Source organism: Homalodisca vitripennis, chromosome 3 (assembly GCF_021130785.1).
Source record: "Homalodisca vitripennis isolate AUS2020 chromosome 3, UT_GWSS_2.1, whole genome shotgun sequence".
Classification (NCBI taxonomy): Eukaryota; Metazoa; Arthropoda; class Insecta; order Hemiptera; family Cicadellidae; genus Homalodisca; species Homalodisca vitripennis.
Genome location: NC_060209.1, coordinates 26,547,035 through 26,572,640, shown reverse-complemented (window position 1 = coordinate 26,572,640; position 25,606 = coordinate 26,547,035). Strand labels below are relative to the sequence as shown.

Genomic DNA, 25,606 nt, shown 5'->3' with positions numbered 1-25,606 from the left:
GCCCTTCAAGATATCTTTTCTGAAAACAGGCTGAAAGACATTTTTAGACATTCTCGAGGAGTTCTAGGCATTTTAAGAAGGATTCAGGAACATAAGATGGCCATTCGGCCCAAAGAAAAGCGGTTGACGATAAGAATATGACATTTTTCACAGCAATACTGACTGACATAACATTTCCTCGACTTGGTTACAAACTTCCCTAAATTTGATATTTTAAACGCTAGTAATGCTTCGTAAAGTGATGAAAAGACTTCCTATTTGTCTTTGTAGAATTCAAGATACTCTGGTTTTATGAATAATGCAATCTTCACGACTCAGGAGTTTCAGAGCAATTTGAAATCAACCAACCTCTTAAAACTTTGGTCTCCTAACGTCACCATCCTTACAGTTTGATCTTTAACCGCGCCATCTTGAGGAATTCGTGGTTCCTGCCAATCTCAAAGACCACTTGGCCTACGGTCTATGAGAACCTCCTTGGATAGGAGCACTCAGCCTTACGGATAGCATAGAAATTGTTCCCCTTCAACCTCTAGATATTAGACTATGGCTAAAAAACAAAAGAAATATCACATCCAAACCGATTGAACCACAGTGATTCAATTCAAACCACAAAATTCAACTTCAGCGTTTATGAGCCAAAATTCACGAAGCGATTTTAGATCAACATGATGAGTCTCAAATACTTCGAAAGAGCCTTCCAAATTCTTAGGAACGGTTGTGCATTGAGTTATAGAAGCTTGCCTTGAGTACAATCTGTCTTACTAACATATTTTCAAATAAACTGATAAAGCTGTACATTTCTAGTCACGATTCAACAGGAAAGCTCATCCATAAACTTCTGAACGCTAATCGTATCGAGCAGGCTAATACTAAAGCGATGCGACTTATCAACTATGGCTTTCTAATCACCCGCGATTACTGCGATTCGTCCGCGGTTTCCCAGAAAGCGCGACTGGAGTTCTTGTTTTGGCGGGAAAGTCGCCGGGCGATTGTCAGACGCAATAGTCTGAAACCTTTAATCAGCGGAGGGAGCAGACCACGACCGCGACATCAGTTGGTTCTACCGCGGACATTTCAAAACCAGGCGTATTGGATGATTAAAGTGGTTTAAATGGCTCTTGCCACACGACATCATCAGTTAGTTTCGATTAAAAACAGTCATAGCTCAGCCGACTTCAATCAGAGATTAATGAAACTCGAACCTTCAAAGTTTATGAAAAAGAAGTTTTACTAGTTTTAAACGGTTTAAATTACAATTGTGTTTTTAGCTAAAGCACCAAATGACATTGTTTTAATTAACTTTAGAACAAGACAACGTCATTAAACTTTGACTATGAAATAAGAATCAAATCTCAAACCTCAAACCTACCTCAGTGGTTATTGCAGACCTTCCTAAGTTTATAAAATCCTTTGGGGGCCTTGGAATTAGGAATCAACCCTCAAACCTATTACTGCCTCAGTGATTATTGCAGAGTTTCCCAAGTCTAGAGTAATCCTTTGGGGCCTTGTAATCCTTGAGATAGGACTTAACCTCAAACCTATTACTGCCTCAGTGATTATTGCAGATTTTCCTAAGTCTAGAGTAATCCTTTGGGGGCCTTGGAAATAGGACTTAACTCTCAAACCTATTACTACCTCAGTGATTATTGCAGAGTTTCCTAAGTTTAGAGTAATCCTTTGGGGGCATGCCGAATTCTTGCCGAAGTCTGTGTCACAAACGCGATTTTTGAATTGTTCTTCGATAATTAGACAACACAGATGTAAATGATAGTCATCAATAGAACACATTATGTTAAACAGTTGTAAGATAATGTTCTTTTTGAGAATTTATCAATCATTTGGAAAACATTGCATTATACTGCAACGTCAATGTTATCCAGAAATATGGCTTATGGCATACATTTTTGTACTGTACATTTTGTTAATGCTGCCAAATTTCTTTATTTTCTTGGCTTTATTCAACCATACTGCGCACTTTACTAACTTTACCACTTTTTTTGTATACCGCTCTAGATCATGAACCACTTTCTATCACTACGTTGAATAAATTAACCTAAATTGTTCAGCAAAAGTAACCACATAAAAGAAATCGGGTTTAATAAATTATCAAGTAAACCGAATATATTTCTACCCTTTTAGACGGCAATGCGTTGCAATTTCTTAGTTTTACCAGTATCTTTTCATAGTTATCTACACGATGTTATTTACACACTATTTATCAAAGAACATCATCCATCAGACTTATGTAAAAAACAACATTTCCTCTTATTCTGGTCTACCCTTAAGTGTAATTTTTTCATAACTGAACGAATTCAACACAGTAATAAATGCTACTGTGTTTAAGAGCAGACTAGTTATCACTACTATCACATGTCAACAAGAATAAGCGACCTTGTTTCAGTTGACAGGTGACTCAGTCTAATCAATTTACATAGTTTGCGGAGTAACTGGCTACTGCAATTATTGCTGCCGTCACTCAAAGTATGCAATCAAGGAAACCCGATAAATTGTTTTTATTGCCACACACAATTAATTATTCATCGCTTGTTTGCGATTTTCCATACAAAAAGTAACCGATTGCGGCAACATATTAACAACCGTGGCCTGGAAGGATACCCGAGCAATGCATAATTTACCTTAAACTCTCAATGGAGAATTCTCCAACAAATTTCGACACGGCAATTAATCAACTGTACTTGACCGCTATAACTTCGGACATGCTCCCTACATGTATTGGATGTCGACCCTTCTTGCCTCTGTAACGCAATTTCCTGAGGGGTCCAATGGTCATTTTCTCCCCCATTCAAGACCCCCCCCCCCACTTATATTTCCTCTGACATTTGGCTACCCTCTTTTAATAACTGCAGATGTTTGTTATTGCCCACAATCCATCGTGCAGTGTAAATATCCAACGCATTTCGATTTTTAAAATAACCACCCCCCCCCGTGCAAAACCACCTACTGACGTTAAGGACTCACAATGATTGTCTTCAGATTAATCTGTACGACATAAATTCCGCATTGACTGGTTCACGTAATGAGAGATTCAAGTGTAAAAATTAAATCCTATTTAGTTCTGTCCAATTATAGTTTCATTAATGCGGAAGTGGCAATTTTATGGAAAATAATCCTTTGATTTTGAAAGTTCGTCGATGTGGAAAGCCATGACTTGTCTACAGTTTCCATTTAATGTAATTTGAATTAAAATTAAACTTTACTGGCAATTGATCAATAACGTAGATGTGGTTTATAGATTGGTGTCTAAAATGTGGATCAATCTTTGGAGCAATTGTTAAATAGTATTTTATTATAAAGAAAACTATTACTAAGGTATCATGTCATGTCAGGTAGGTAAAAATTAAATCCAGTTTTAGTTCTGTCCAATTATTGTTTCATTAATGCGAAAGTGGAAATTTTGTGGAAAATAATCCTTTGATTTTGAAAGTTTGTCGACGTGGAAAGTTATGATTTGTCTACAGTTTTCATATAAAGGAATTAAAATTAAATTTCACTGACAATTAATTGATCAATAACATAGATATGGTTTATAGATTGGTATCTAAAAGTAGATCAAACTTTGGGCATTGTAAGGAAACTATTGCTTAGCGTATCATGTCATATCATATAGCTTTTCAGGACAAAAATATAATTGTATTTTTTACTTGAATAATTATGAATCTTAAATTATTTAAATTGCAGCATTGTAAATTGGCGTTGAGAACGTTCTTATCGGCTATCACTTCAAACCACTACATATACATTTTTAATGTTTATGTTTAAAGAAAATTGATGTGCTTTTCGGATATCCATAAGATATTACGCTAAAAATGCTGCATTTTTCAAATTTTGCTTTTTATATTCTAAGTTATGTTAAGCCATCAACTGCCTTATTATTAAAGGATTTTTCATTTTATTTCACTAAACCAACGAGATAAGATACGTGATCAAAAGTATATTTTTATTTGATTAGGCATTCTTTCCCTTTTTTAAGAAAAAGAGAGGCCGATAAAGGAGAAAGAAAAGAGTTCAAACAAACCTTCCCCACCTGATGAAGAGGATAGATTGCAATCTTCGAAACGTTGTGTTATACCTTTAAGCCCTATTTCAACTATAACCCAAACTAGCTTGTTTGAATTAATTTTAGTATTTCAAGAGATAGACCCAATCTTACTAACACCGTATAGGTCTAGGATGTACAGTCTGTGTAATAAATAGCACATACCTCTATGCCATGACGCGGGGACAAGACGCAGTGGACTTTGCGAACACGACACCGGCCACTGTCAATTATCCCAAGGCGAGGCGGCCACTAATGTGGCTAATTACGCCGGTCCAAAGTAAGGCGGGAATTAATTACTGTCATTAACATTAAGTAATCGGACACCAGGAGTGGCTCTTAGTTACGTTGAGGATGGCGGGCCTGTCCATAATACAAGATCCTTAATTAGCTAATTCATACAACCGTTACAACAATGTAAGTTTATAACTTCGCAAAATGGTTTTAGGTGAGGATCAAGATTTAAAAATTGAATGTTTTTAACCGAATGTAACGTTTGCAAACTTTTGGAAATTCCAGACTCTTGGTAGCGTATTTCTGATGGGTAATTGAAATATAGAGGACCGCAAGCTTTTTTCACAGTGAAATTTAATTCTCTTCCCTCGAAATTAAACATCTTGTTGAACTGAAACTGAGTATGCTACTATTTATTACATGCCCAATAACCAGTCAATCCCAATAATGTAAAACCTGAAGTGCCAACATCTCACGCTACTTGACACTAGCTAGATGTTCTTCACAGTCTCCACGTGACACTGGCAATGTAAGGGTTAAAACACAGTTAAGCTATAAAAAGTATAACACAACTTTTCGAGGATTGGAATCTATCCTCTTCGTCAGGAGGGGGAGGTATTAATACATACAAAAATAACGAACAGAAAGAAGTAAAAAAGAGAAAGAAAAGGGTTCAAACATACCTCCCCCACCTGACGAAGAGGATAGATTCCAATCCTCGAAACGTTGTGTTATACCTTTTATAACCTATAACGATGGCAAATGTCCGAAATCAATTCAAACCTTCCATCGTCAATAGCAAACTTTAAACAAAGAACGTTTAAGCTTTAAGGAGACTCTAAATTTTGCCAAACGCAGGTACTGCATACGGTATACTATGGCCTTACCTTTCCGCATCTCACCTATAGGATTACAGTGTAAGGGATGCAAGAATTCCTGAATTCACAAAAATCTCCAGATTACTGAAAAATCTGTCCGAATAATCTAAAAACTACGTCCCAGAGAGTCGCGAAAGCCAGCTTTTATTCAATAAGGCCAGGTGACTTTTCCTTGCGTCTTGAATAAACTTTATTCTGCATGTTCAAATGTGACCTCACACGGAGAAGTGCCATACATTCTTACGAAACAAGATAACTATCGAATTAAGCAACATCGAACGGCAGTATATGAAGGCCTATCTTAGCAGGCAGGTGAAACATCTGTCAATAGTGTTCCTAAATCCTGGAAACAAGCGAATAAATCACTAACAAGTCGATTGAAGCGCTTTTTTGACAAAACGCCTTTTACTCAGCTGGAGAGTTTCTCTGGCACGACTGGGAGGATAAGCGGAGTTAACCTAGCCTGGCATGACAGAGAGCCGGTAATATCTGAGTATCTCCGTAAGGAAATGATATTACGTGGGAATTTGTGTCGTTTTTTTTTCGTATTTTGACATATTGTATACAACATAAGATTTCGTTTAATAAATCAAGTAATATTCTATTATATATTAAATAATATCACATACATCATTTTATAACATGAAATAATAATTCTTTTCATTGAATAGAGTAAATAATATGAGCTGTGGCCCATTACAAATTAGTTACCCACAATTCTGTTAATCATTAACGATTTTCACAACGCACTACGATACAAGAATACAAGAAAGTAAACGAAAATCTGTAAAAGATCACAGGCTGAGTCCAACTTTACCTCAGAAATTTTCTCAAAAGCGCTAACGGTCTGAGTGATCAAACGCAGCAAAGAAAGAGCTTGGTTTACCGGTGTTTCAAGACATGAAACGCCGTTCTACAAGTATTATCGCAACTTGAGATATGGTCGCTTGAAAGGAAACGCCTGAAAATATCAAACGTTGAATGTTTACTGCGTAACTCAAGTAATTCGAAAGTTGGGTTGTTTTATATTTCAAGTTTTAAAGGGCCCAACAGGGCCTTCTTCAAATCGTGTCGTTGTCCGGTCTAATGTACGCATGCGTCTTAACTCTAATAGGAAGGTCTAACTGATTTTGTTGTGAACAGATCAAAGAGCGATGCGTCAATTTGTCTGTCCTCTGTGCGTGAAACTCGTGATAGAAAAGTAATAGGGACCCTGATACTTTCTGTACCATGACCAATCGCCTACGATCTGTCGGGTCCTTCTATTATCCATTATTTAGGTTTTCACATCATATAGATGTATAATATTAAACAGGGTATTCAGTTGAATACTTCAAACTCGGATTAAAAGACGTATAGCCCAAGTATCAAAATTCTGTAATCGGGAGTGTATAGTACTAATTGGGGGAACTGCTAATAACAACAAAATTAATCACTGAATACTGAAAATTGGCTGATTTAAATTTTTATGAGCTTCAATTTGAGGTGTCACAAGGTATTAGTTCCCATTTCAAAATTTTGGCTTTGGACACGGGGGTATGGGGGTGAGCACCCCCATTTTGAAAATATTTTTGTTTGTTTGTTTCTTTTTTGTTTTTGGGGTTTCTTTGTTTGTTTTTTTGTATATTTAATTAGTACTATACACACCCGTTTACAGAATTTTGTTACTTGGGCTATAAGTCTTTTAATACGAGTTTGAAATTTTCAAATAAACACCCTGTATAGTAGGCTACTCAAAGAGTTCATTGTACAATCACGTTTAACTCCGACCTACCATTCTCCTCCAGAAAATCACCTAAAGACATACCCTCAACACTGAAATACGCATGTTCTTATTAAAGTCAGACTTAACAATCCAGTATTTTTTTATTTAGTTTAAATCAACGCGTTGGTATATAGGAACCGCATAAAGGTGACCAGCTATGTGTGAAATGTGGTTAGTAGTATTTTTTAATTAATGAATCATTCCACAGTTTACGCCCCCTGGTCGTTAATCACAGCCAAAGGAGAGCACCTCGATATAGCCTGAGTAACACAACAGCAGGACAGTCAGGTCACACAACGTGTTATGACACAATATGATCATATCAGGTCCCAACACAACATTAGAGTCGCTTGCAGGCCGCCCGTTTCCTCCATCAACACTGCCAATTTCCCCATGCTCTATTTCGTTTAGTGCCGGTATTAGTTTAATGTTGACTTATTTTATTGTCCAAGACTAACTGTGCCATTATCCTCACACAGTTAACCTGTTTTCTACAGTAGTTTTTATGGGGTGTTTTTATAAATTATTTTTCTTACATCTCAAACCATGTAAAAAGTTATAGTTCTGTCCAATAACTAAATTTAAAAGATTATTATTTATAATACAAGTGAAAATTTTTAACGCTTGAAAATCACTTATTAAAGGAAAATAAAGGTTTAAGCTAATTGTTCAAAATTTGAAACAATTGACAAATTTGTGTAATTTAAAATCGTTATGGTTTCTAAAAATTATAACGCATGTTCTGTAAGTTAATTATATAAAGATATTTCAAATGCAATCTTAAATTTGCATGAAATTAGATAAACAAATTAACTTACTAAACTGTAAGAGAATTAACATAGGTATTTTCTGTTAAATGTTATATTTAAAAAAATTTAATGTTTTTGAATTTTTTTAATGTATTCTATTTCAAATAATTGAATGCCTTTTGAATCTAATAAGATCCAATTGGAATTATTCAAGTAATTTAATCCAAGCCAATCTTGGTTACTATTGAGTATCATGCCATTTTTTAATTCATGCTTTCATAGATTGCAACATTTGGATTGAGAAATTTGTAATAACAAACAATAAAAAGTAAGGTGTACTACTGTTTTATTATTAAAAAAGGAGGATTCCGAGTTAGTATTCTGAGTGGGAATATATTTTCGTTTGCAACAAAAAAATTATTAGTGTAGAAGTAAAAAAGTCCATATACTATTTATATAATGAGCAAAACCTCAGTATCGTCTGTGTGTGAAGTCCGATGATCATTTGCGAAATTATTCTAGACAATCGTACAATTTACCGATAGTAGATTTATTTAATGCTAAGTGTACGAATATATTTCTATACCAACATTCAGATTATAGCTAACGTTTGACGCAATCATCAATTGAAACTCCATAAGAGTCAATGTTAATCTTAAATGAATCATCTAGTGAGAATATAAATATAGAAAGTAATTTATACAGCTGAAAGCTGAAATTTATTCATTTCCTGGCACTACGGTTGGCGGCCAAACAATATTATGCGTTCTGTATGACTTTAGTAATGATTATCGAAGCAAAAGAATTGTGTCTGCTGATAAATCATTAGAGTAACACTTAAAATCAGTGTACTAAATATTATCAACAAGAGTATTAATAGGCTATAAACAGTCCTAAAACCTTGTTGCCTTTTTAAACGATCTTTTCTTCTACGATCTTTGGGAAGGAAAGATTTACCTTATTTATTTATGTTTATTACTATTAATAAATGGGGAAGGTTTTAAAAGAAATCTCGTTCGTTTCAACGATGTTTGCTACGAATCACAAGTTCCAGGAAAACAAACCCATCGGAATCAGCGTAAGAGACAAGAATGTATTTTATCCCACGAGGAAGGCGTCAGCGTAGAAGTTATTAAGAATAATTTAAAATTTAAATAAACCACCATGAGCTCCAGATAATACGAGGCCTTGGCGACGAGACGCTAACGACGTTAACGATGTCGGGCTATTATCGTTAGTAAGACAAAGGTGTCGCGCCTAGCGCCCGATCACTAAACGGCGTCAATGTGAAAAACTGCGACTTTGCCTATGAAATGAGAATTCTAAAAATAAAACACACTGAATTTTGATTACTCAGCTACACTAATATATGTAACAGAAAAGTGATAAGGAGTAACTGGAAGTGTTAATTCGCATGCTACAGATCACAACCATTCTGGGCCTTCAATAGATGGTCCTCGGCCATTTCACTTACATGCCGAAATCATCCTTCATTCCTTTCAGTGATGGCCAACGGGATGAATATCCATTGTCGCACAATATCCCGTTTACCTACAAAAGTTCAGGGAGCCACTGGCCTCGATCAAGGGCTTCATCATTGGGAACATTTAACTTCGTCCATGTGTAAGAGGTTGTCATTGGGAGCAAACTTCCATTTCCGGACACTATCTCGTTCCACTTTACCAGACCTAGAAGAATCAAGTGGCGTTCACCAGGGGTCTATAATTGAACCTCCATTCTTGTATGGCTAGACATCCCTGTGGTCAATGGTTGTCATGTGTATTCCAATAGCGACACCTCAGTCAGTCTCAGTATGAACAATCCCGGAAACAAATGTTCCCAACAAGGACATCACCGGTCACCTTCACTATGCAACGAAATGTTCTTAAGTCACGTGAAATTAGTCACTGGTAAGATTCTCCATCTCCGTACTGCAACCAGTAACTCTGCACAGTTCCGGGCACTCGTGGTCTTCAGCAAGAACGCCATGAGAAATGCTAACTTGAGCAGGACTGATGATAACAGTTATGGTATCAGAGGCTTTGGATGTTTGGGTAACACAATGTTCTTGCTAGAAATTCTATAGTATTACCTATTGTCACGAGATAGACTATGAAAACGTGAAGGGCAGTTAACCAAGAGGTCTGAAGTTGAAAAGAAAATTTGTTTTTAAACGCACAGTAAAATTGTATTTCGTCAAATAATACTCTTTACTAAAGCCACCCGGAAGATGCTTTGAATTGTTGGTGAAATCAAATCTCGTGCAGATGAAGAAGACTTGGATTTAGTGTTGATTTAAAAAGTACACAAATTCTTCCAAAGAAGCCTTTGGGTGAGTCACGCAGGATAGATGTGCAGAAGGTTTGTTATTGTTTTTGATCAGTTTAAGTGCTTTTCTACTCCCTTTTACAACTATTGATATTAAAGTTATTTTTATTAAGAACGAAAAAAGAGAAAATTTACTCTGTAAACACAATTTTCTGGGAACACCCGAAAGTAGAAGGAAAGTGACACTAAACACTCAAAGACATCCAAAAAATTGGCTAAGCGATGAGTTCTTCAATTAATTTTTGAAACGGGTATATAAATACGACTTACGATGAAGTTTACAAAATGTAAAAGAAATTAAAGATCAGCGATGTGGATTCCGGTTAATAACCATATTATCGTATGTGCAACTAGATTACTAGAGGTTACCTTCGTACTTTCTTACGCCAAGCAATTTAGCCTAAGGTATCCAATACCCTGCAGACGATTTATTCAGTCACTCAAGGAATGCAACTCAATTAAGGCAACCGCGACGCTTTCCAATAAGAAAAATGAGAGTGACTGTGGCGCATCTCAAGAACTGACCATCGTAAAAGATTTACGTGTTTCATTCCCTCTAGTTGTTTCCGGTGAAATCCCACCTCACTCCGGTGCCCAGAGGCGGAGGCTGATAAATAGGCAGATAACAAGATATGGTGTGTTATCCATACACGGCCATATTGGCACATCAAACCTAACTAGCCCGAGACTTCTCTCGCACTTCCTTCCGCCTATCCTCGATAGCTAAAAGCATTCACTGGTGAAGTCGATAGTTACACTCATTACACTCGCCCCCCGACAACTAATTGCGTGTCGATTTGTATACGACAGAAATAGGACGAATCGATATTGCAATAGCTATTGTCAGAACAATTTTATTTGATGATTTAGCGAAGATCGTGCCTCCGAAAGTTACAAAATTAGTGTCTTTAGCCCTTCTTTCCTGCACGAACCAATTGAAGTCTTCTCGACCAGACAAATCACAATCCGTACAATCGGTATCACATATAAAAAAGAATAAATACTGACGATGGCGTCATACAGGATCTATTTTTACAGCACTATCCCACAACCAGTCCTAATGATGCCACTGACGAGTCGAAGCGTAGCACTACGAATGTATGCTAAATGTAACTAGCGCAACTCTAGCCTGATTCGACTGATAGGACCTAGCATACTGATTAGCCAAATTCTGTTAATAGGACATAGCTCAGCACTGAAAGGTTGATTGCATCTAGCTAAATTTTGTTAATAGGGCCCAGCATAAGATCAGCCAAATTCTATTAATTGGGACCTAGCGTACATCTAGCTTAATCCTGTTGATAGGACCTAGGATAAGATTAGCCAAATTCTATTAATTGGGGCCTAGCGTACATCTAGCTTAATCCTGTTGATAGGACCTAGGATAAGATTAGCCAAATACTATTAATTGGGGCCTAGCGTACATCTAGCGTTATCCTGTTGATAGGACCTTGGATAAGATTAGCCAAATACTATTAATTGGGGCCTAGCGTACATCTAGCTTAATCCTGTTGATAGGACCTAGGATAAGATTAGCCAAACTCTGTTAATAGGACATAGCTCAGCACTATAAGTTTGTGTTGACTTGACCAAGAGTAGAATTAGCCAAAAAAATTATGTTAATTTGGCATAGCGCAAGTTTCGCCTAATTCTTTTAATAGGACATAGAGCGGCACTAGAATATTGTCTAGAACGGGGATAGCGTAACTCTGCCATAATTTTGTTAGGAGCTAGTGTAGAATTAACCAGTATTAGAGCTAGTGCAGCATTAGAAGGTTGTGTTAAATGAATTTTGATAAACTTTTCGTCGCATTAGCCAAATTCTGTTAATAGGACTTAGCGCAATCTAGCCTAAATGTGTCAAATTGATGTCCTTATATTCAATTTCTCTGCTCAGAGTACTTTTACCTAAACCCTGCTTACTTCCTTTATTGAAGTTCCAACTTCAATAATTTTTAAACGTTATTTGAAAGATCAGATCAATACGTTATGGTAAAAGTCGGAGTACGGAAAATTATTAGTATGGGAAAACGGAATACCACAGTTCAACTGAATTTGCCAAGGCGAACCTTCGTCCTCTAGATATATCTGTGGACAAACGACGTGGAAGTATTGCCAAGTACGGGCACAGGTAGAGGCCGCGCCCAACAGGCAGAGGTCAAGGCGGGGAGGTCTACTAACACCTCACTTCAGCTTTCATGTCCTCCACTGTCCTCCGCGTGTACACCTGCTGCGGCGTAGTTACCACCAGTCTTCTGGACCACTAGCATTTTTCGTAATCAGACAGAAACGCATATGTGTTATTGGTGAGGTAAATCAGAAAGAATTCCCCGATACTGATTAAAGTAATTTGTAACTCCGATATGGTCTGCAAGAAACCAAAGCTCTGATCAGTTTCTCTCAGCTTTATCAGCTTGCATGCTACGAAATATTTAAAGAGGTATTTATAAACTACTATTTTCCAAAACCTTAATTTGGAAGACTGTAGAGGTGTGTACAATATTCTTAACCTGTCTCTGAGTTTGTCATCACAAAGTGCGGTGTTCTTTGACAGTCTGGGCTGCTTAGCGAATCACAAAATATGCTATCGTAGGTCACCAAAAAAAGTAAAGACAATACAAACCTTCAAGTGCTGTACAAAGTCCAAACACTCCACCCATCTATTCCATGAGTGAAAATTGGTTTCGTTAGAATGAATCAAATTAATGGACCAGAGTGCTTGTAGCTTCCCATCCTCTATCTGCCATCTTAAAGGTCGTTGTAGTATCTTGATTTACACGAGTTGGCTGCCCAAAATTTTTCTGATTCCCTCTGTCATATGTTAAGAAAATGTGAAACTCTCTAACCCAAAGCAGCACTGATAAACTTCATAGTACAATCTGCTAAAGATATCAACAAGCACCATAAGCTTTGTTTCATAATTGTGTCTTATATGACTGACTATGTCACAATCAACATACGTAGAATCACCGTAAAATTGCAGAAAATCAACTATATTAAAGCTGTCACCACTTGTCGCAAAGAAAACATACGAACTCGATTTAATGGATTTTGTATCCTTGCACTTTAATTGTTCGATGTTTCAGGAAAAGAGTTCTTGAGGTCTGGAAATACTTTTGTATGCAAGTCCAATAAATGTAGCTGCTACGAATATGGTGCGAGTAAGCACTGAAGAAAATGTTGCAAGAACTTCTTGGAACTACAACTATTTGCTCGGATAGGAAAACAAGTATGCAGAAATTCGACAATAGGCGTATGACTACAATGGCTATATTGTGATTTGAGTGGGTGGACAGCTGGCACAATGGCACAGTGTACCACAACAAAGGCATGGCATGCGACCGGTCACTTTCTTCGCTGCACCGCGCCGCGCAACAGCAGTGAAAGTGCCGGTAAAAGTGTAGGACTCGGTCAGGTTCAGCCTCAAGGTCACCACCCCCTCGACAATACCAACAGAGGTCAAAGGGGTCAGGGGTCGATTGCACATTATCAACACGTCCTCGATTCTCCAATCGGCTTTAATTTCTTCAGCGCCATCAGTGGGCAACGAATAAAATAGCACCTCGATGAGACGGCAAACAGCAAAATGGAGGTTTAGAAATACTCGTAATATGCATGAAATTACGAAGATTACGTGAGATTGCAGGAAGGAATTGATGTCCAAATGAGCTCCTGTACTCACACATACAGTGCTGTACTCTGTGTAACATTGAAACTCAGAATGTCTCATTGCTTTACCATCATCACAGTATAAACTTCCCAGTAGAGTCATAATTCGCCAAAGGAAGTAATACAAGTAACATGTGTGCCTATGACCAAACAAGGACACGCTGTTTAAAACGAATTAGCTGAATTACTAAGATTGCGGCAGGATGAGATGAAGATTGAGCCAGATGCTTTCTAGTAATTTAGTTCGTCCAGCCTTCGTTGACTCATCATTTCCTCTTCTGCGCTCATTAAGTGACGAGAAAAATTTGAATTCTCTACTTAGTTTTAGATGATTTGAAAATCAAAGTGAATAAAAGTGCTAATATTTCATGAGATAGTCCAGAGAGACCTTCAAGAAATATTGCTATTTCTTAATATACCTATAAACGATTTAGTTTAATTATTAATATTTCTGAGTGAAGAAGGTTCAATATGTGCCAATATTTAAAGGTTTGATTTATCCATTAAAAACGCAATAGTGACAGAAAAATTCAAAACTTCAATGTGTATGGGTTCCAAAAGGCAAGGCAAAAGTTAGGAACTCATCAATAACATGCAAAGTTAATAAAAATAAAACTCGTAGATAACATAAAGTAATATATAATAAATAAAAGTGACAGGTTGTAACATAGAAAACAAGTGTTTGAATGCTACAGAAATGGAAACGCTAGACCACCAGTTATTTATAAACCAGTTTAATTTGTTGGTTAGCAAAATGAAAGGCCAACTTCAAATAATGATATGAGTCTCTTTCAAATAAAAATCAACAATCACTTTAGATAACAAGATTTAGAAGTAATTTTAAAATTGAGAAGTTAATATAATTTATTTAGAAATGTTAAACGAAACATCAAGAGCAGCAAACATTAAGAACTTAAGATGAAAATTCTGTCAATGGTTTGAAAGGATAACAGGTTTTTGAAATCGCTATATGTTACAAAACGTACACAAAACACAACGTTTCGAGGATTGAAATCTATGCTCCTCGTCAAGTGAAGGGAGGGTGTATTAATACATCCAAAAATGAAGTACAGAAAGAAATAAACTTTCAACCATTCCATCGTCAATAGCAAAATTTAAACAAGGAATTGTCAATTGTAACAAACATTAAGTTACCAAAGTAATAATGGTAACAGTTGTGAAGTAATTGTCTATTACAACCGTTATTTCCAATAAGAAGAGCTCTCCCTTTAAAGAAATGATAGGAGATTTTAAAATTGTTTACCCACATTATAACTCCTCCACAAAATTACTCCTCGTTTTCGTCTATGTTTCTGGCAATATTAAAAAAGTATTATCTGCAACTTTTAAGTCTGTGTAACTGTATTATTTATGCAAAGAGTACTATTCGAATCGTGTCAAATCTCTTGGCAATTTATTTCGGAAGAAGCCAATATTTGAGCTTTCTGAGGTTCAGTTTAAGAAATTGTGGGCAGCATAGCTATTCTGGAGCGAATCAATTTCACCTGAAATTTCATCGCAATCACCGATCCAATCTCCTTAACATAATTGGTTGATAGGATCAATCGCCAAGTTGCGGTCGCAGTGCAGGAAGTGACTGGCCTGTCCCGGCCTCCCACTTCCTCGCAGGACGGCCAGGACCTGATCCTGCCGCCCACCTTGAACCCCGTCCGCGCGGCAGGGTCGCAGTTAACATGGAATCTCAAGGTTGGGCCCAGATCTAAATTGACTATTGTTGTCTACCAGAGTCGCTCATTCATTTTATGTCATTCCACCGAGCTGTCAACAAAAAAGTAAACACGACGATACAACAAAATAAATCCAACCCTTTCGAGAGTGCTCTGTGTATGGCACACGTGCTTGTCACATACATTCTTTTTTCATCAAATCCACAATATAAATCAACGCTTATCTTATAGCTTCAGCTGCATTTCATAAGCGGAATAATTGTAGTCTCTTTTTAGCCTGGAAGTATGATTAATACCTTCATCAAACTATTTTTGAAACTCATAAGCTGTTAGAATCTCTAAAAAAAACCACTGCATCTTCTTATTAAAATCTTACTACTCGTAAAATCGAATCAACCGCTCTAGATTTTAAGTCCTAGTGATACTCTAGATTTGGGCCTTTTTACGAATAACTCTAACGTTATTTTAATTTAACTGAACCACAGATTAAATCGTTCACGATTTGTAACTAGAAACAACTTATTTAGAAATTTTAATACATATGCCTTGCAGGCGAGTATATTTTTACAAACAAAAAATGTATTGTTTCCAGTGCATAAACGCTGATGAAATAGAAGGTCATACAGAATTTATGATTTATTTGAGAGTAAATCATTTTCCAGTCACAAGTAGTTATACTACTTTTGTATTAATATACCTTCTTGTAGTACCTTCTTCTGAAGTTGGTTGTTGTGGATTCACTATTCTGTTAAACTTTCAAATAATCACTTTGGATTACTGTATAAAATGTTCCCCAGCTTCCACCAGGAAACAAATTCAAATCAAACCTAGTTAATAATTTATCTTTGACTACTTACCATCTGAGCAGATGTTTGTACTAGTAAGGCCTTTATTACCTTTTAAATCAGGGGTCAACGTTATGTGTAAAGGTTATATTTTACCCAAAGACCAGTAGTAGTAAATTAATGAACGTTAATAGTTAAAAAAAATTTAGAATAATGAACAAACTATTTGTTATTAATTTTTGGCTATTCTTTTTTTTCTTTTCTATATACATGTCACAGTGTAGCGAGCGGGTACAACGGTTATCGCAAGATAACCAGAACAAGCAACGTCGAGCGTGGCTGCAACTTGGATGAGTGACCAATGAGTGATCTTGTCCTTGCAAGCAACCCGCCTGCCCGGTTATTGGTGGTGGTTCAGAAGTCACCTTTAAACCGTTGGTCCCCAGGTTAAGTGTTAGAGAGGGCTTCTTAGCCCTAACTTCGCCTCGTAAAATAAGATATCTTTACTTTACCTTTTTTACATGTAGGATCTTTCGGTGCTAAATCCCAATATTCGAAAAAGTGATGCTGCATTGGATAAGCCATCAGAGTGGTGGTTGTGTGATCATCTTCGAACTCAAGACTACTGAAATTTCTCTCATTCGGTCACCTCAGGCGATTTCTCCCACCTTTCCAAGAGAGATATAAAGATGTTTACCGTGCCTTTTTGGGATCTGATTTAAATGATCAATCTCCCTCTCCTGGTATTGATCAATCATCAATTGATCCTCGTGTCCAGGGTTCAACTCTTTCGTTCATAAAGGCAATTTCATTGAGTCGGATGTCGTGTGCAGACTGTACTTTGAAGATTAAGCCTGAATGAGAATGCAAGGTGCAGTCATCAATGTGAATTAGCAGATATTCCTAGTCGCGAACCTCCAAAACCGGAAACAAAAGAGGAGTAAATAGCTTTCTCTGCAGCTCGACGGAACAGTTAGTTAAGACTGGACAGACGAGGTCGACGCTTCCCCGCCCAACACCGCGAAGTAAACAACCGCCCACCGCTCGACCGCGGGTAACAACTAGCTCATCAGCGTTGACTTTCCAACCAGGGTCAAGGATAGTTTCTGTGGGACGATCTGATAGTGCGAGGGAAGTGGGATTGGTAATGACTCCGGATTCAAATCCTCGACTAGATTTCCCTCGGAATGAGTCAGAGCACACTCGATTAATGCATTTTCTCTACTCTAATAATACACTTGTCAATCTGGATGGGCCAGAGACCCTTTCATTATCCGGCCCCTCTCGACCATCCGGATACAAAGTATTTCGCTTAGAGTGACTTCATTTTGGGGAATGCATCATTGCTAACGATCATTTGAATCTAAGCTAACCCATACCACCAATCTTTAACATGCTTTAAAATTTACGAGTTGCGAGCCTCGTTTCAAAATTTCAAAATGCCTCCAGGAATTCAGAAATAGTCTACCATATGTGACGATAACTAAACGCATTACAAGAAAACTCTCACTGCAAAAGGCTTCATGCGTAAAGTAAGGTTGAGAAATTGTTCGATATTTATGCATAGGTTATTTAATGCAGTTGAGCATGAAACCGAAAGTGAATGTCCGCCACTCACTCAAGCGAAGGATGGTTGTTACGGTCCTATTACTTCTCCTAACCCAAACCCACTGGGCATTTCAAATTTTGCAAGAGTAGCCACACTTGTTAAAAAATTACAAATACTTAAAAAATACAAAAAACTACTACTTAATACTTTAAAAACTTGTTGATAATACTCAAATAAATTTGTTACGGTTTGTTTCTTTTTTTTTGTATTTCAACATCTATTAATGACATATATTTTAAATCTGCCTAAATAGTCCTTCGATTTGTTAAGCACTCTACTATTAATTGTTTTGGTTTGATTTATATAACAATTTATTTACTTATAATATCTGAACAATTTTAAACATGTTATTTATTTAAATTTAAGCCCACCATCTGCCAAAAGATGACTGGATAGGCTTTCAATATACTTTGCCAACTGTAGTATATAATGACAAAATATTAAAAAGAAAATTGTGTTTCTTTTCCGCACGTGCTTTGTATGGAATTGTATTTTTTGTGAACTATTTGGGAAATAATGTTTTTTGTGAACTGTGAACTACTTGCACCAGTCGTCAGAAACCTGGACGATCCAAGTTTATTTCGTGGAAACAGATGACTACTATCAATATTACTGCATTAAATACGTTGTTGATTTGCTGAGTTGAGTAAAAGCAGTGCCAATGTGATTTGTACCATCTTGTTTACAAAAGACACTTCAACATGAACTGGGGGGGCACCTACGAATGCGAACAATGGCGAAAGGGAGCCGTCCGAAATGATGGAACGGTTGATTGCTGTTATTGAATCACCGCAAGTAGAATAGAATAACCGTAGTATTTCTTGCTGACAGCGGAGCCGTATGTTTACCCGCGGCTAATGCCCGGCCCCGGGACCAGATTGGCCGTGATATCACCGTGAGTCAGCCGACCGCGAACGCTCCTGCGGCCCCCGGGGTCACAGGTCAACCCGGGTCTATGAGTATTAGTGCGCGCTCAGACTTGTAACTTTCTAAATACACAAAGAATCCCCCAATCGCCGCAAACACACGGGCCTTTCAGGGTTATCATTCTGCTTTCCCGTAATCGGCAATGGAGAAAGTCTTCGGCATGAGAGTGGCGCCTTTGTTGAAGTAACCCTGAAGAATGCAAAGGCGTTCGCTAGTTTTACTCAGCTCGTACACCGCATGAAAGCAGAAACTTGTAGGGTCCGATAAGAGACTAATATTAATGATAGTTCAATTATATCGATTAATGATATATTGTATACATAAAGTAGAAACTTGTAGGGTCCGATAAGAGACGATTTTTAATGATAGTTCAATTATATCGATTAATGATATATTGTACACATAAAGTAGAAACTTGTAGGGTCCGATAAGAGAATAATATTAATGATAGTTCAATTATATCGATTAATGATATATTGCATACCGGGGTTGCTACAGGAGTCCAATAATGAAATTCCCTGACTTTTCCCTGATTTCCAGACCAAATTTTTCATTTTTCCCTGACTTTTTTCGACGCAATCCCCAGGGGTTTTAGCAATTAACGGGTGGAAAAAAGCGGTGTTGAGACTAACAGGGTGGCAAATATAAAAAAGCAAAAAATAAAGTGAAGACAGTTTAATACGTACAAAAAGATTGACTTAAATGATCTTTTACAACACAGAAGTAAAATATGCGCCGCGTCGTCTGCAGGCTTGGACTCGGCGCGGCGGCAGTAAGTTTATTTGTGTAAAGGGATTTTATATTTTTCCCTGACCAACGTCGAAATTCCCTGACTTTTCCCTGACTTGAGACGGATTCCCTGACTTTTCCCTGATTTCCAGTCCTGTTTTTTCCCTGACTTTTCCCTGACTTCCCTGATTTCCCTGACCTGTAGCATCCCTGCATACATAAAGTAGAAATTTGTAGGGTCCGATAAAAGAATATAATTAATGATAGTTCAATTATATCGATTAATGATATATTGTACACATAAAGTAGAAACTTGTAGGGTCCGATAAGAGACGATTTTTAATGATAGTTCAATTATATCGATTAATGATATATTGTACGCATAAAGTAGAAACTTGTAGGGTCCGATAAGAGACTAATATTAAGGATAGTTCAATTATATCGGTTAATTATATATATAAATATATATATACAATGATATATATATATATATATATATATATCATTGTATACATATTTCCTATTTAAGTACAAAAGCCACTTCTATCGTTTAGAGGTTTCAAATGTTACTATTCCCATGCCCATGGCAATACCAACTACTACAGTCAATAGTCAAGTATTTATTGCGGAGACAAAAAGTACATTTGTATAGCAAATTTCAAATAATTGCTTATACTCGTATATAAGCATTCGTTTCTGATCATAACTTTTTAGAATTGTCTTCACTTGAAGTTGAAACTCTGTTTGGTCTCAAATAATATATGCTCAAATTATATTAACAATATAAAATTATGATCTTTATTTGTTCACTATTTGATCAGTATTTTGGGTTCTTTGACATGGTGTAGTTTAAAACACAGTTCTTACAACAATTTTAATCAAAGTTTAACTTTTAGGTGGTGATGTGTTTAAAACGAGAAGAACTTTTGTTGATTTATTAATTTTAGGGGTTTTGACGTGGTGTATTTTAAAACATAGTTGTTACAACAATTTTAATCAAAGTCTAACATTTAGATGGTGACGTTTTTTAAACGAGAAGAACAGTTGATTTAGTATTGTTCAAACTATATCTAAATTAATTCAAACTCATCAGAAATGCCAATTAATACACTTTAATCATTTTGTTTCCACTGAGCGAAGAACCATGTATGGACTGTTTGTGAGTACGCTGATCATACAGATGCTCACTGGGCTGCCTATAAACCCCGCAACAAAGAGCAGTATCATTACTAGAATGAGCGGCTGTGTACAGAGCTCTCCGTGGCACCTATTGTTCTCCGGCATTCTCGGCATGCCAACCGTTCTCATTACTCTTTGGCACGTCTCACTCTAACCTGCTTCAATTGATTTTTGGATTTTCTGCAGTGACGAAGATTTTTCCCGCCATCACTCGCTCCGCTTCCAAACTTAGTAGTTGCGTAATGGAAGCAATCATTTTTGCGAAATACCACCCGAGTCCACCCGGAGATTTCGGTTGGGACAGAGATGCCCTAAATGGAGTAAGTGGTCGGCCCGCCGTCAGGGTCTTCTGAATTCTGCAGATGATCCTCTATTGAACGGTAACCTACTTGTGGTCGGAGGCTTCCGTTGCGGTCTGATGTTCACAGCTGTGCTGGTGGTAGATTGCCGCTGATGTGAAGTGACTCAACACTCATTCCGCCACATATTATCCACCCGACACCGAGCCTCTTCTGCAGGCAGATGAGCACACCCACCCCTACACCTGTGGAGAAAGGAGAGGGCAGGCCAAGGCCCGCACGGCGCTCAAAGGTCATCTCCAGGCGACCGTCTGGTTATGAAAGTGACCGCCGAGGCATGTGGTGAGGCATGACATGTACATATGACCCGTGAACGTCATCACTGGCCTCCTTCGCGATTAATCAAGATATAATCAATCAACTTCGTTAGTTATTCAACACGGCAGGGAGTTTGTTTAGCATCCAAAGTTGGCCTTGCAGGAAACGTTTGCTGCAATATCCTCAACATTTGGATATAAAGTCTTCATGCATTAATTAAAACTCAACCTTCGGTTCAATATTTTGGTAATGAATGAAAAAATTTACTGAAATACACCATAACAACACAATGTTTTGCCAAAGAAAACCCAGCGTACTTTTAGTACCAAAGAGAGCTGATTTCCCAACTTTTCTTCTTATTAGTTCAAGTCTAAATCAATTCAGAGCTTAAGTTTCAGAACACAACTACTCTGTCCTCAAACAAATCTAAAACTAAATATCCATTAGAACGGACGGATATTGCTTCCGATGCTTTGGAATATTGCAATTTCCGAAACTGAATAAATAAACATCCTAGGACTGTATCTGGATAATAAGTTACAATAGAATTCTCATATTGATACAACTTTTCCTCAGTAAGAAGCTCCACATTCTCATTGCGAAACTGTCGTCTTCTTTGAATAAAGAATGAATGAACTTGAATAAAGAAAGGTCTGTATTGCTGTATTTCGGCTACCACATATTTACATATAAATTGTCCTGAAGAGCTGCACGCACCAAAAGGTAATCTCTTGAGACAGTTTTCAGACTGCACAAAATTGCGAGTAGCATAACGTGTCTCAAGGCTCGCGAAAATTCTCAATTCATTTATTCTCTATCAATTTCCACCTTAAAAATGGTATTATTTCCTATTGACATCCAATTGACATCAATGATAATGTACTTTTAAAAAGGTATTACGAACCCGATGTATAGCACTCGTAGCTTATATACCTCTCCACAATATCAATTAACACCAGAAACCAAGTCTACTCTATGCTATATTCGAATGGAAAGGCTGCGCCCAACGAAAAATCACACAGATTTCAAATATTTCGAAACGTTGATGGAATATCAGGGAGTAGACACGTAGAAAAGCGAAAGCAGCAACAATACTGATTTACCGGGGTGAAATAACAGGTTCCGAATCGCAGAACGGCACAGGCCGTTGACGTTTAGTGGAAATATTTCGGCGGCCAGTCAACTAAAGTATAATGATTAACATTCACTGGCACGTGGAACTGCGGATCTAGATCTCTCCCTCGCCGCGGCGACTATTGTCTGCAAGCGACAGGACTATCAGCCTCACCGGCGTGGACAGGGCAGGAGTAACGATTGCGCCATAAGGAAAGAATGTGGTCCTGAAACTTTCCTAGAACACAAATATACGCGCTTTTCCCTTGCAACGATATATATTCCACGTCGCGGATCTTCAACATTCACTGCAACGCCTAGTGACCGTGTAATTCCCATCAAACCAGTTCTGTCCCTACGGTAGTTTTCCCACGGCCGTGACGCATTGTCGTAAAACTGTCACCAGTGACGTGGTCAGAACGTAAACAAACAACTTGCACTCCAACTTCCAACAAGACTTCATGGCCAAATATAATTATTTCACGTTGCTTCAACCGAAAGAGCAATATTAAGCTATTATAGAATGTAAGGATATGTACATAGCTTCAGACTTATCATGAACTTCAACTAATGGATTACTAGAATATGCTTCAGACTTTGCAGGACCTTCAACTAATGGATTACTAGAATATGCTTCAGACTTTGCAGAACCTTCAACTAATCGATTACGAGTACATAGCTTAAGACTTTGCAGGACCTTCAATTAATGGATTACGAATGTAGCTTCAGACTTTGCAGGACCTTCAACTAATGGATTACTAGAATATGCTTCAGACTTTGCAGAAGCTTCAACAAATCGATTACGAGTACATAGCTTAAGACTATAATTAATGAATTACGTGTATGTAGCTTCAGACTTTGCAGGACCTTCATTATGGATTACGTATATATATATATATATTATATATATATATATAGCTTCATGGACCTTTTTAAAGTTACTTTACCTCTGAAACAGAAAACGAATCTTTCATGACAGCAAAGCAAACTTAAATATATTTTTTTATTAGGTCTTTTAGATACTTTATGATGTCAATTCTGGTTTTAAGGCTTATTCTTGAATTTATAGGTCATTCCCGATTGACCTGTTAAAAGTAAATTCAAATTTCTCAAACCTAGAGGACTAACATTTTTCCATGCCAGATCATCTAATGTCAATCGCAGGTCCAGGAAGACTTTGTTTTGGTGTACAGTACTTATTGAAATGTGTACAATTCTTATACGCCTACGGTGATGATATATACAATTACTACACTTTTCATTACTGTATTAACGATCAGGAAAAGTTCTTCACGTGAGTTTTGTCTTGTTTGGACTTCATTCGCCATACCTTTCCGGGTATTGCTCCAAATTGGAGTAATGTTGATTATGAATTTCAATATGTATTCTGTATTATGTAACATCGCAAACCGCTTAGTGCTAGTGAGGTTGTCACTATTGACGAGTCAGTGCTCCTCCTCAATTGTTCACTTAGTTTATTTTCTCACTCAAAAATTCAGAAAAAACGTACCTTACTACTTTTGCAGTTAAACTCTAGTTAATTATCAATTTAAGAAATTTAAAAATCAATGAAGAAAGCGTTAGATTAGCGTAAAGTTGGCAGTAAACCTGTATACTAATCGGTCAATGGTTGAACCTTATCTTATCTGAACAAGTCCCCGTCCCCTCCAGACAGTTTTATAAGCAGACAGACGCGGATACATTGGCTCAACTCGGTTACAGTTTTAATACCTATTTATTGATGTTATTAACATTGTAAATTGTGAATTGTGTTAGCAATGTTTTAAACGCAGTTTGAACCGAAAAACATAACGCATAAGATTTCTTGAAGGATATAAGTTTTTAACAGATAATTAGAAAAATTATTTGTATTGGGATTTAGTAAATGCGCTCCTGCCTTAAAGGACTTTGTAATATAAAAGGGATTTCTGTGTCAATCAAAATAATGTTTATTAGATTATTATTTATCTTATACAGTATTCCATAAAAAATGCTCAAAATATTACTTTTTTAACATTGGATAAGTTTTATTTCATTTTCTAATTGGCTTTAAAGTTAACAAGAATTTCCTCGTCAAGTTCATCCTAAATATATAAGTATAATAAACTTAAAACGTCCGAAAATACTTATTCGCGCTCAGTCCGAAGCGGAGTTTATGCGTGCAGTTATGCACGACTGCACAAATTTATAAGAAGTATCAAATTTTACGTGAAAGAAACACAATACGGTACCATAAATACCGGTTCTAAATCAAGTACTCTTTTTATACCGCTGATGTTATTCTATTTCTTGTTGCTGCAGGCACGATCCTTATAAGGAGGCAAAAATTATACAATAAATGTACGTTACCTTTTGTGTTAGGGCAGAGCTGGAGCTGCATGGCATGACGCGCCTCTAATGGCACCATGTATACATGGAGGAACACAGGTATATATACTTGACAGGTATTTATCTAAAGTGATTATTATAACGACAGATTACATATTTCATCCACAACCGTTTTTGTGGCATAATTTTCTTATAATAAGAGTGACATTTAACTAACATACACTATTTTTATTTTCGCCTAAGACAAACAAATGGTACTTTAGCTGTATTTGCTTTGACTGTATGCAGAAATATCGAAGAAGAGAAATCACAATGCATAATTGAAAACAACTCTCATATCCATTTAAAATTTCCTATCTTTGAATTCCAACAACCCAGTAGATTTCGCTACGGAAACCCGTAAAAGAACTAACCTGACTACGTATTAAGAGACTAAGTGAGTGTATTTTAAACATAATTTAAAATTATTTAACCGGGTAAAGCTTCTGAAATCCTCCACATCAGCACAAACTTTGAAATCTTAATCCTTGCTGCATCACCAAAACCACGAATACAATACACTCGAAAAATCCAAACTCTTTTAGATACACCCATATCCTTTTGCTGCTAACTGTATCTCAAATTACCCTATCTGTGAAGAGACTTACCTGGAGGCAACCACACCAGCCCTTGCGGCCCCTGACGGCCGGCATGGTGAGGAACTGAGGCCAGCCCCACTGTAACGACGGCAGCCTGTCGGTCAGAGCCGACACACTGCTCGGACACCTCGACACCGCCTGTCAACAAAACAGACACAATCGTCAACACAAGCTGTACATTACAACTTTCTCAACAGTTGAGAAAAATTTAATAAATTTCTAATTCTATGGAAGTTCGTAAATCAGCAAATGGAAACATAATGATTTTTCGGTAAGACCCTGGACATTTGGATGCTAAAAGAGAAGATGAGAA

General features: G+C 37.1%; 1 protein-coding gene across 1 annotated transcript in view; it reads right to left on the bottom strand.

The window, feature by feature from the left end:
• LOC124358124 (disheveled-associated activator of morphogenesis 1) overlaps window positions 1–25,606 on the bottom strand; it is a 131,912-nt gene that overhangs the window by 61,014 nt on the left and 45,292 nt on the right. The window contains 1 exon segment of the mRNA XM_046810417.1: window positions 25,303–25,431. Within this exon segment, the coding sequence (XP_046666373.1) occupies window positions 25,303–25,431 (129 nt within the window).